This window comes from Megalobrama amblycephala, linkage group LG17, assembly GCF_018812025.1.
Source record: "Megalobrama amblycephala isolate DHTTF-2021 linkage group LG17, ASM1881202v1, whole genome shotgun sequence".
Taxonomy (NCBI): domain Eukaryota; kingdom Metazoa; phylum Chordata; class Actinopteri; order Cypriniformes; family Xenocyprididae; genus Megalobrama; species Megalobrama amblycephala.
Window position 1 is genome coordinate 39,304,822 of NC_063060.1, and position 13,496 is coordinate 39,318,317.

Here is a 13,496-nt window from a genome sequence, read left to right on the forward strand (position 1 = left end):
CAGTTCAATCATTACAAAACACAGCACACACAGATAAACTGAGGTAGTTAAGGAATGGTTGCTAAAGGCCTTTTTGTTGCTTGTTGGTGCAGATGTTTTTCCTGGTCTTTTTGATATTTTCTCCCCTCAAGGGTAAGTGATTTATTAGAAGTAGAATAATACAGATTTTTGATTGTGTTAATGTGTAAAATACCTTTTTACATACTTTTACATACTCTTAATTTTGTTAATTTTTGTGTTTTGTTCTTTTTTTTAAAACAGAGATTGCTGATGCTGAAGTTATAACGCCCCTCTTCACAGAGCAGTATGTTTTGTCAGGAAAAAATGTTACACTTTCCTGCAATTACAGTGGCTATGTTGAAAATTTACAGTGGTACCGTCAGTATCCCGGATCCAAACCTGAACACCTCATTTTTTACACTGAGAGCAACAATCAGCCTGTGTCTAAGCTTCGTCTGTTCGGTGTGGCCGATAAAGGAATCAAACGTATGAATTTGAGCATATCTTTTACAGAGGTGGATGATTCTGCTCTGTATTACTGTGCCCTGCAGCCCACAGTGACAGGAAAAGCATTCTACACCATGCAAAAACTATTCTTTGCATAATATGAGGCTTTTTCACAGTTTTTCTCCAATTAGTGAAATACTGAAAAATAATATAAGAGCAAATAAAAAAAAGTTACAATGTTACAAACAACTTTAGTATTAATAATTTGTTATTACTATTATTTTTAGGGTTAGGGTTAAAATGACAAGATTTGTGCAATATGAAGGCTAAACAGTCTCATGTAATGTCTGTTTCATTTACACAGGACACCCTCGCTCAGAAAGTCCACAAGTGAGACTCACAGGAGTAGTAAAGCTTATGACGTTTCAGGAAATCCCTTTTATGAACAAAGGCATCCAAATATCGCTTTAGCCCAGATAGAGATGTTTCTGTCATTCATATGAAGCCACATCGGATCAGAGAAACACTTGACTGATGTTATATAGTGAGTTTGATGTGTTTTGATATGTTATTAATCTCATCAATTGTCATGTTTTGACGCTATGCTAAACTGACATTCATCTTTGTCATTATAATCTGAATGAAGGTGGAGCTCTAGAAAACCTTCAAGTCACAGTTCAGTTGTTTAAAACAGGGCAGACATATCTTGAGTCACTTATACTCTAGTAGAGAACTGTAAGTCTCGACTCTCAAGGTCATTGACTCTTCCTAGTGCAGATGTTGCTCCTGGTATTCATGATATGTTCTCTTCTAAAAGGTGAGTGATTCATAAACAATTACAAATAATGTTTTCCCCCTCCTTTTATACTGTTGATAATATAATTGTGCACTAGAAAAGCTTACTTATTTGTTTGTTTGTTTTAAACAGAGAATGCTGCTGCAGACGTGATAACACCATTATTCACAGACAAGCATGTTTTGGAAGGAAAAGATGTTACACTCAAATGCAATTACACTGGCAATGTTAGAAATTTGCAGTGGTACCGTCAGTATCCCGGATCCAAACCTGAACACCTAATATTGTTCATTGAGACCGAACCCAAATCAAAGTCCTCTCTCCGTCTGACCGCTGCAGCTGATAAAGCCAACAAACAAATGAATCTGACGATCTCTTCTACAGAAGTGAAAGACTCAGCCATGTACTACTGTGCCCTGGTGCCCACAGTGACAGGAAACACTACTGCACCCTACAAAAACTCAGTGAGAAATTATATTTAAAGCAGAAGATCATGATGCACAATGCAGATTTAAAAACTTCAAAACTTTTTTTGTACAATGTACAGTGACACTGTACAAACATCAAATGTTTCAAGCATTAATGTGCTGTTCAAATCTATATTATGAGGTAGTCTAATATTATTATTAATAGAGAATCAGGGCACACTATAAGTTGTAAATGCTTTTAAAAGTTATTCCAACATGTAGCAACTGTGTGTCGACTTAATAAAGAGTGTAATATTAGATGAATCAGACTGACATAATGGCAGTTTTAGGTTGTTGACTACAGCTTCTTCATACAGTCAGTGTTTGTAGAGTAAGATGAGCAAGAAGGTACAGTAAGTGTGGGAGGAGCTCAATGTTTTGTCGACTCCTGTAGAACACAAATTAAGATATTTTCGATTAAATCCAAGAGCTTTCTGCAATGCAATTACAACTTTCAATGCCCAGAAAGGTAGTAAAGACATTGTTAAAATAGTACATGTGATTACAGTAGTTCAACCTTAATGTTATGAAGTGACGAGAATACTTTTTGTGTGGAAAAAAAAACCCAATATAATGACTTTATTCAACGATGTCTTCTCTTCCGAGTCAGTCTCTGACACATGCATGTGATGCTGATGCAGGAGCGGGCCAATACTGAGCCGGCGTTCTGATGTAGAACCCAGAAGCTCTGACTGCACTTACATCACAAACAGTGTCAGAGACTGACACAGAAGAGTAGAAACTGTTGAATAAACTTGTTATTTTTGTTTTGTTTTTGCACACAAAATGGTTGAACCAGTGAAATTACATCGACTGTTTTAACAACGTCTTTACAACCTTTCTGGGACTTGAAAGTGGTAATTACGTTGCTATCTATGGGGGATCAGAAAGCTTTCCGATTTCATCAAAAATAGCTTAATTTGTGTTCTGATGATGAACGAAAGTCTTACAGGTTTGGAACAACGTGAGGGTGAGTAATTAATGACAGAATTTCATTTTTTGGTGAATGAACCCATTAATTGTTGGTCATTTAAGGCCACTATTACACTGCAAAACACACTATAATTACAATACTCTAAGATAACTGGTAGAAAAACATTTCTTTAAGCAAAACTTGGAACCAGTCAGGTGGTCCCAGACATTGGGTTGTAAAAAAAAAAAAAAAAAAAGGTGTAAGAATGAAAATTAATTATACAATAATAGACTGGACAAAATCCTGCAGATGAGACTTTACTTAAATGACTATCATAAGTTTGCCATGTGATTTCTTTGAATGTAAACATAAGTTTGTGCAATTGATCACATCTTTCTGGACAGTAAACATCCTTATTACTTAGAAAACAATTGTTACATTCACATGCTTTTTGAAATACTTGTTCAATTAATCATTTTTAGTCTTCTTACTGTATAATTTATTAGGCCTTCAGTAAGCTCTTTTTTGTTGTTTAAGATACATCCCCAAGAAAAAGATGAGATAATGCAACAAAAGTGATCTTACCTGCATTCTGCCAGAAGATGGAGCTCTAGGAACCATTCTAGTTCAGTCTCAGTTCAGTTGTTTAAAACAGAGACAGACTTACATTGAGTCACTTTGAGTGAACTGTGAGTCTTGAGTCTCAAAGTCATTGACTCTTACTAGTGCAGATGTTGCTCCTGGTATTCATTTTATTTTCTCTGCTAAAAGGTGAGTGATTCATAACTATTACTGTGGAAATATTTCCCCTTCATTTTCATACTTTGTACAATTTCAATTAGTCCATTAGAAATTATTATTTAATTAATTTATTTTATTTTTTTTATTTTGTTTTATTTTGTTTTAAACAGAGAATGCTGCTGCAGACGTGATAACACCATTATTCACAGACAAGCATGTTTTGGAAGGAAAAGATGTTACACTGAAATGCAATTACACTGGCAATGTTAATAATTTGCAGTGGTACCGTCAGTATCCCGGATCCAAACCTGAACACCTAATAATGTTCTTTGAGACCGACTCCAAACCAAGGTCCTCTCTCCGTCTGACCGCTGCAGCTGATAAAGCCAACAAACAAATGAATCTGACGATCTCTTCTACAGAAGTGAAAGACTCTGCCATGTACTACTGTGCCCTGCAGCCCACAGTGACAGGAAACACTACTGCACCCTACAAAAACTCAATGAGAAATTATATTTAAGGCAGAGGATCATGATGCACAATGCTGATTTAAAAACTTCATGAGTGACACTGTACAAACATCAAATGTTTCAAGCATTAATGTGGTGTTCAAATCTGTATTATGAGGTAGTCTAATATTATTATTAATAGAGAATCAGGGCACACTATAAGTTGTAAATGCTTTTAAAAGTTATTCCAACATGTAGCAACTGTGTGTCCACTTAATAAAGAGTGTAATATTAGATGAATCAGACTGACATAATGGCAGTTTTAGGTTGTTGACTACAGCTTCTTCATACAGTCAGTGTTTGTAGGGTAAGATGAGCAAGAAGGTACAGTAAGTGTGGGAGGAGCTCAATGTTTTGTCGACTCCTGCAGAATAAATCAAATAGACAACACTGACTTCCCTTCATACTGATGATACTGAATCTGAACTCAAACTACAGAAACATGTTACTCATCACTTCTGTTTTAATATTTATCCTCAGTTACTGTAAGTATTACTCATATACATTTTGCTCTGTATTTCAGAACATCACAAAAATATATAAATCAAATTTCCATTTGCTTTGCTCTAAACTGAATCCATTACATTTCTTGATTCTTTAATGTCTTTGCAGGTGAAGCGAATGGGAATGTCATCAGACCAGATCAACCATCTGTAGTTTTAACTGAAGGAAGCAGCATCAATCTGTCCTGTACATTTGATGGATCAGCTTACAGTCTCCACTGGTACCGGCAGATGCCTGGATCAAGACCAGAGTTTCTGCTGCTGATTGTTGAATCTACTAAAACTAAAGTTGAAGCTTCTCTGCCTCATCCGCATATGTCCATCAGTCTTCATGATAATCGTGTGGATCTGGAGATCACCTCTGCTGCAGTATCAGACTCTGCTCTGTATTACTGTGCTCTGCAGCCCACAGTGACAGGAAACACAAAAACACTGTAACAAAAACCTTCTCATCTTTTGTCTGTTGCATACAGTGATATCTTTTTCTACCCCCTATGATCTCTCTGCATGTGATATTCCATTATGTTGGTAATATGGCCTTTAAATGTACGTAATGAGATTATTGACCAATGTCAAATTGCATTTATCTTTCATTTTACATTTATGTAGCAAGAACATCCCTGAAAGAGAAAAGTTCTTTAGAACGGGCAATAAGAATATAGTTATAATCAGTACAAAAATGGACTGCAAAATACCAAGACGTGCGATCACCATCCAGCACACAAGGAATATATTCTGTTCCTTGAAATAAGCTTGAAACTGAAAATACCTTTAAGAATTTTCCAACAATTCAATGTCCATTTCAGTTTTGTCAAAGTTTATTAAAGTTCAAAGCACTGTAGGTCTTTCCAGGCTTGAGAAATTGAATATATTTCTTTAAATAATGGCCCTTTTGAACATATCAGTCATTTTTCGTAGATATTTATTATTTATTTATTTATATTTATTATTATTATTGTATATAGATATGTAATCTGTTCATCATGTTGCTGTACAATAACTGTGCAATGGATTCACCAAAAATACATTTGCACAGATTTGTTGTTTTACTGTAGTTACATCCAACAAGAAACAATGGCAAACTTAAAGGGATAGATCACCCAAAAATTACAATCCTGACATCATTTACTCAGTTTGTTCTCTCAAGTTTTATTGATTTGAAACGACATGAGGGTGAGTAAATGATGAAAGAAATTTCATTTTTGGGTGAACTATCCCTTTAACCAGTGGTTTACCATACAGTTTAGATACACCAGAAAGCTCTAGTTTATCATGTGTTCTGCCAGAAGGTGGCGCTCTTATTTCAGTTATTTCAAAACAGAAATCACAGATATAAACTGAGTCAGTTAGGAGGAAACTGCAAGTCTCGATTCTAATTCTCTTGAAGATGTTGCTTCTGGTCCTCATGATATTTTCTCTTTTTAATGGTGAGTGATGAATAAGAATAATTTACAAATAGGAAATTACTGTACAGATTTTTTTCTTTGACTGTTTAAATATCAGTAACTGATTACATAATCTTACTTAATCCATGAATTTTAATTCTTTTTCTTCTTTTTTTTTAAACAGAGAATGCTGATGCAGATGTGATAACCTCATTATCCGCAGAGCAGCATGTTTTAGCAAAAGATAATGTTACACTGTCCTGCAGTTACAGTGGCACTGTCCGCAATTTGCTGTGGTACCGTCAGTATCCCGGATCCAAACCGGAGTTCCCTTTCGATACTTCACTCGTACTGCGTATGGGGAAAGGTCTCCTTTTTCCCCGTTACTGAAGCCTTTTTCAATAACGCAGTGTAACTGCATCGTCATTGGTTCACTCATAGACAAGTTGTTGAACCAATGACGGCGCGGCATAGCTGCGCAACCTATGGCGACAGAGCGCGCGAATATTCCCGCCGAAATGGGCGGGGTTTAGGGCTATATAAGCGGCCGTTTCGCCATAGGATTTCAGTTCTCTCTCCTTCAGCGACGACTTCACATCGCTCCTCGCTGATCTCCGGCTGAAGCCTTTGCGCCTGGAAGAAGCTCGCCTGGAAAGAAGCTCTCGCCGCCGTCGAAGAGGCTCCCGCAGCGGACTGCTGAGCTCGCCGAGGAAGAAGCGCCGGCGCCCTCGTCGACTGCCGCCTCGAGCGCTGTCTCGAGCCGCCCGCTTCCCGCTTCCGGCCGCCTGCCAGCCCGTCTCCTGCCGCCATCCGGCGCGCCTAAAAGAGCGATTTTCCCGCGGTTTATTGCCGCTCTAAAAGAGCTTTCCAACAGCGGTTTTCACTGCTCTAGCGGCCCTCGCCGCTCTAAAAGAGCCCCTCTAACGCCGTTTTCACGGCGGCGGCGTTGTTACAAATGCCGCGCCACTCGTGTGGCACATGCAGAGCCCCTCTGCATGACGACGACGGTCACGGTGAGTGCGTCGGCTGCCTGGGCAGACCCCATGCAGAGGCCGCGCTCACCGGGACCTCGTGTTCTCACTGTGAGAACATGAGTCTCGCCTCTCTGCGCTCGCGGATCGCCTTCTTCAGTGAAGGCGATCTCGCCGCTCGCGCCCTCCCGTCTTCTTCCTCCCGCGAGCCGGCTAGGAAGAGACGGCGGGGTAGAGCGGCCCAGCGCACGGAGTTGGATGACGTCATGCCAGCTTCCCCGCGTGCCTCACCCTCTCCCCCGAGAGAGCAGTCCCCCGTCCTGTTCTCCCGCCCTGAGCTGCATCCCTCGGCAGCTGCTGCGAGCGACCTCACGAAAAAACCTTGAATACTCCCTAACGCTTGACGGGTGCTCCATTAAACCTTCGTCCTCAGTTAGGAACCTGGGTGTGCTCTTCGATACCAATCTTTCATTTGAAAGTCATGTTTCTAGTATCTGTAAAACCGCCTTCTTCCATCTAAAAAATATATCTAAATTACGACATATGCTCTCAATGACAAATGCGGAACAGTTGGTTCATGCATTCATGACCTCAAGACTAGATTACTGTAACGCTCTACTGGGTGGTTGTTCTGCTCGGCTTTTAAACAGACTACAGTTGGTCCAAAATGCGGCAGCTAGAGTTCTTACTAGAACCAGAAAGTATGACCATATTAGTCCAGTTCTGTCAACATTACATTGGCTCCCTATTAAACATCGTATAGATTTTAAAATCTTGCTACTTACTTATAAAGCTCTAAATGGTTTAGCTCCCCAGTACCTAAGTGAGCTCTTAATGCATTATAGTCCTTCACGTTTATTGCGATCTCAGAATTCAGGCCAGTTGATAATACCCAGAATATCAAAATCAACTGAAGGCGGCAGATCCTTTTCCTATTTAGCACCTAAACTCTGGAACAATATTCCTAGCATTGTTCGGGAAGCAGACACACTCTGTCAGTTTAAATCTAGACTAAAAACACATCTCTTTGCTCTTGCATACACATAACACATTATCAATACATTAACATTTTTCAAATCCGTTAAAGGATTGTTACGCTGCAATAATTAGGTCGGCCGGAACCGAGAACATTTCCTATAACACTAGATATACCTGTACATCAGAATAAGAATGGCATCTACGCTAATATCTGTCTCTCTGCTTATCCTGAGGTTTGCCGGGTGCTGGATCCAGGCCGTATCCAGATCAGATGGAGAACCTGTGTCTGGACCTGACTACAACGTAGCCCAGGAGACAATGGGCCTACAGATCCAGTTCTGGCTGCATCTATAATTCAGATTTTTAATCCCCGTATCCGCTTACATATATTTATATATAATCTATTTTTAATCTCTATAATAAAAATGTATAATTCAGATTTTGATCTCCATATCCATTTACATATATTATATATATCTTCCAAGGGGTTTTTTCCCTCCTAGGACTTTTTTCCCAGTGTTAGCACGCTGGGTTTTTCTCCTAGGGGGTTTTTTCCACCCCTGGGAGTCAGCCGACATTGGCTTAATGTAGCACCATCTTGTATATGTTACATATTACCACGCTTGTTTGTACAGCTTATTTTTAACCACTTCCCTTTTTTCTGTGCTTCTAATATGTAAAGCTGCTTTGAAACAATTACCAATTGTAAAAGCGCTATATAAATAAATTTGACTTGACTTGACTTGACTTGACCTCATCTCTTTTGGCAGTTCTGGGGACGAGCCGCTTGATGACGTCATGTGTCTCGCGGCCTCTGAATCCGAAGGTTGGGCCGGTGATTCTGACCCCGCCCGCCTTCCCTCGCTGGAGCCCATTGACTGCAAGCCGGGTATGGATGCCGAGCTCTTCCGCATCCTTTCGAAAGCAGTAGAGGTTTTGAACCTCGAATGGGCTCCGCCAGAGGAGCCATCACAGAGCAGGCTCGATGAGTGGTTCGTGCCGGGTTCCCGCCAGGCCCCTTGTCAACGCACCGCACCGTTTTTCCCAGAGGTTCACAACGAGCTGACGAAGTCATGGCGCGCCCCGTATTCTGCCCGCCTATGTACTATGCATTATTCAGCTCTCACCTCTGTGGATGGCTCTGAAGAGAAGGGTTACGAGCATCTACCGCCCCTGGACGAAGCGGTGGCGGCTCACCTCTGTCCCCCACGGCTGTGGGTTGGAAAACTAAGAGGGCCCTTCCATCCAAGCCCTGCAGGACCACTTCTGCCCTGGCTGGCAGAGCATATACGTCCGCGGGCCAGGCTGCCTCAGCGCTGCACGCCATGGCTATTCTCCAGGTGTTTCAAGCGAAGCTCCTCCGTTCTCTGGATGAGTCCGGCGTCAATGCACCTGCCTTCCGTGACCTCCGCAGCGCCACTGACTTAGCCCTGCGTGCCACAAAGGCCACAGCTCAGGCCATTGGACCATCCATGGCCAGCCTGGTCGTGCTTGAGCGCCATTTGTGGCTCAACCTGACCGAGATTAAGGAGATGGACAAGACGGCCTTTTTGGATGCCCCGGTCTCTCCTTCTGGTCTCTTCGGGCCAGCAGTAGAGGGCTTTACGGAGCGTTTTACTGCAGCACAAAAGTCGTCTCAGGCTATGCGACACTTCCTTCCTAAACGCCCTAGCTCCAAGTCTGCTTCCAGCCGCCCCAAGTCTGCGCCGGCTCAGCAGAACAAAACTGCCCCCTCTACCTCTCAGGCAGCACCACCCAAGGAACAGCGCCATTGTAAGCGCTCCTCCTTCCCGAGGCAACGTCAGGGACCCCGGCCTAAGATTACGCTGGACCCGACACCTCCTAAGCCCTCCTGATATTTCAGGAAGGAAGAGGATGGGGCAAAGTCTCGCCACGGCCGGACCACCCCAAAAGCTCTTTCGTTCCACCCCCCTTCCGCCTCGTTCAGCTCCGGGCGTGGGAGATATGTTCAGTGTTGTACTAACTGGGCCCAGTGCTGCGTCCATGCAAAACGCTATTCTTATGGCGAACACTATGAATATTCTACCTTCTCTAAGAAAGAGCGAAGTTCCTCTTCCACTCTCTCCGGTGCACGGGCCCCCGATTGGCGGCCCGTCACCCGATACCATTCAGCCCCTTGTCACGCGGGCCGAGGCCTGGCGGGCCATCCCCGGAGTGTCAAGCTGGGTTCTGGGAACCATAAGTCGTGGCTACTCGCTTCAGTTCGCCCGAAGGCCCCCGCGCTTCAGCGGGGTGCTTCAGACTTCAGTCAACACGGACGACGTTCATGTCCTCCGAGCCGAAGTCACGTCTCTTCTAAGGAAAGGAGCTATAGAAATAGTCTCCCCCTCAGAGAGCAATTTGGGGTTCTACAGCCGTTATTTTCTAGTTCCCAAAAAAGATGGCGGTCTCAGACCCATCTTAGATCTCAGGCTCTTGAACCTCTCCCTCATGAGACGGAAGTTCAAGATGCTAACACTGAAGCAGATCCTCGCGCAGGTTTGCCCCGGGGACTGGTTCTGCTCGCTGGACCTGAAAGATGCATACTTTCACATCCAGATAGCCCCCCATCACAGGCGATTCTTGAGATTCGCGTTCGAGGGTGTGGCTTACCAATATACGGTCCTTCCATTCGGACTGTCCCTAGCTCCTCGCACTTTTACCAAGTGCATGAACGCGGCGCTTTCCCCACTGAGACAGATGGGAATCCGGGTTCTCAATTACCTCGACGACTGGCTCATTCTAGCCCAGTCACGAGCCGAGCTGGAGCATCACAGATCCGTGTTACTCAGCCACTTGGAGTGCCTGGGTCTCAGGGTCAACTTTGCCAAGAGCTCACTGCTCCCCAGCCAGCGCATAACGTTCCTGGGTGCAGTTTTCGACTCAGTCCGTATGACGGCTGTAGTATCTCCAGAGCGCGCTCTGGCCATTCAGCAGCTCGCGGCATCGGTCAGGAACAGAGCCTATTTCCCTCTGAAGTTTTTCCAGAGGATGCTAGGGCTGATGGCTTCCGCCTCCCCGGTTCTGCAGCTCGGCCTTCTTCGGATGCGGCCTCTGCAGTACTGGTTGAAGTTCCGGGTCCCTCCTCACGCCTGGCGGCATGGCCGCCTGCGTCTCAGGGTCAATCAGGCCTGTTTGGCAGCTCTGAAACCCTGGATGAACCCTGTATGGTTCAGCCAAGGGGTACCCCTACAGGCGGTGTCCAGAAGGACGGTGCTCTCAACGGATGCGTCCAACACAGGTTGGGGCGCTCTTTGCGAGGGCAGACCGGCCTTCGGCTCGTGGTCTCACGAGGAATGCCATCTGCACATCAACTGCCTCGAGATGTTGGCAGTGATTCGAGCCCTTCATGCGTTCCAGGCACACCTGACAGGGCGCCACGTCTTAGTCCAGTCGGACAGCATGACAGTGGTGTCATACATAAATCACCAGGGCGGTCTTTCGTCCAGCCGCTTATGCACTCTGGCGAAGCGTCTTCTGGAATGGGCATCACCGAGGTTTCAGTCGCTCAGGGCGACTCACATACCCGGGAGAACAAACTTGGAAGCAGACATGCTATCTTGGAGCAATGTCCCCTCAGACGAGTGGATGCTCCACCCCCAGACGGTTCTCATGATCTGGGAGTTCTTCGGAAAGGCAGAGGTAGACCTCTTCGCTTCAGAAGGCAACTCTCACTGCCCAATTTATTTCTCGAAGGAGGAAGATGCGCTGGCCCATGTCTGGCCCAGCACCCTCCTTTACGCTTTTCCCCCGATCGCTCTGATCCCACAGGTCATCAGACGAATCAGGGAAGACAAGCACAGAGTCCTCCTGGTGGCCCCGCTCTGGAGGAGCCAAGTTTGGTCCTCAGAGCTGTTCAGGCTTTCCACAAAAGCTCCGTGGCCGATCCCCCTGAGACGGGACCTCCTCTCTCAGGCGAACAGGACGATTTGGCATCCCCAGCCAGAACTCTGGGCTCTGCACCTCTGGTCCCTCGACGGGAGCCTGCTAACCTCCCCGGGGACGTGCTGAATACCATTTCTCAGGCAAGAGCTCCGTCCACGAGACGCCTCTACGCCCAGAAATGGTCGGTCTTTGTTGACTGGTGTTCTACACGCAACATAGACCCAGTGGAGTGTGACGTATCTCAGATACTGTCTTTTCTCCAGGAGCGTTTGAATCTGGGTCGCACCCCTTCAACGCTCAAAGTTTACGTAGCAGCCATTGCAGCGTTTCACGCTCCTATCGCTGGCCAGTCAGTGGGACGAAACAACCTCGTGGTGCGTTTCTTGAGAGGTTCTAGGCGATTAAATCCTCCTCGTTCTCTCACTGTTCCCACCTGGGACCTCTCTTTGGTCCTCAGAGCTCTTAAAGGGCCTCCCTTTGAGCCACTGCGTTCAGCTCACCTCAGGCCCCCGACACTCAAAACCGCTCTGCTACTTGCACTAGCATCGGTTAAGCGAGTTGGTGACTTGCAGGCCCTCTCCGTGAGCCCTGCATGCCTTGAGTTCGGGCCCAACGACTCCAAAGTCGTTTTGAAACCTAGGCATGGCTACGTCCCTAAGGTGCTCTCGACTCCATTCAGAGCACAGGTTATTTCCCTCTCAGCGCTTCCTCCCTCGTCGGACGAGCGAGAGTTGGAACTACTCTGCCCTGTCAGGGCATTAAGGACCTACGTTGATCGATCACAGCCTTTTCGGCAATCTGATCAGCTCTTTATCTGCTTTGGTGGCCGCACCAAGGGGTCTTCGGTCTCAAAGCAACGTTTTTCGCGTTGGATAGTCGACGCTATTGCTCTTTGTTACTCCTCTATGGGCCTCGACTGCCCCATAGGAGTTAGAGCTCACTCTACTAGAGGAATGGCTTCCTCTTGGGCCTGGTCTAGTGGAGTTTCGATTAAAGACATCTGTGAGGCAGCCGGCTGGTCCTCGCCGTCCACTTTTGTCAGATTTTATCATTTGGACGTCCCGACCTTACAAGCTCGGGTCCTCTCGGTATGATCCAGCGGCCTCTATCGAGCTCCGCTTCATGCCACTCTGGGAGTTAACTCCCTTTTTGTAGTGTAACGAGGGTTCGACGGCTCCGGCCTTCTCACTTGTCCTCTGGTTCCCTCACGGTGCCCAAGACAAGTCCAGTCATTCCCTGCCGTGGCACGGCGCGGTTGAATTCGTTCCCCATACGCAGTACGAGTGAAGTATCGAAAGGGAACGTACTCGGTTACTGACGTAACCTCGGTTCCCTGAGATACGGAACGAGTACTGCGTTACATGCCGTGCCACGAGGCTGCAGCTTCAGTGTCGTCGCTTCAGTCGAATGACCTGAAATCCTATGGCGAAACGCCCGCTTATATAGCCCTAAACCCCGCCCATTTCGGCAGGAATATTCGCGCGCTCTGTCGCCATAGGTCGCGCAGTTATGCCGCGCCGTCATTGGTTCAACAACTTGTCTATGAGTGAACCAATGACGATGCAGTTACACTGCGTTATTGAAAAAGACTTCAGTAACGGGGAAAAAGGAGACCTTTCCCCTTATGCAGTACTCGTTCCGTATCTCAGGGAACCGAGGTTACGTTAGTAACCGAGTACGTTTCTGGTTATGCACATTGAGACCATGTCAGAGTCCAAGCTTCGTCTGTATGCTGTGGCCGATAAAGGAATCAAGCGGATGAATCTGACGATATCTTTTACACATGTGGATGATTCTGCTTTGTACTACTGTGCCCTGGAGCCCACAGTGACAGGAAACACTGTCTGTGCTGTACAAGAACCTGATGTATCAGCGACAAACATTAATATGCTGTTCTTATC

At 45.3% G+C, this 13,496-nt stretch overlaps 2 gene segments (V, D, J or C); both read left to right on the forward strand.

The window, feature by feature from the left end:
* The first annotated feature begins 609 nt into the window (after positions 1–609).
* On the forward strand, positions 610–1,913 carry LOC125251264. The segment is given in 2 exon segments: positions 610–1,264; positions 1,376–1,913. Coding segments are annotated over 2 exon segments (390 nt in total).
* Positions 1,914–3,892: 1,979 nt separating this feature from the next.
* On the forward strand, positions 3,893–5,129 carry LOC125251261. The segment is given in 2 exon segments: positions 3,893–4,358; positions 4,486–5,129. Coding segments are annotated over 2 exon segments (405 nt in total).
* The last annotated feature ends 8,367 nt before the right edge of the window (positions 5,130–13,496 follow it).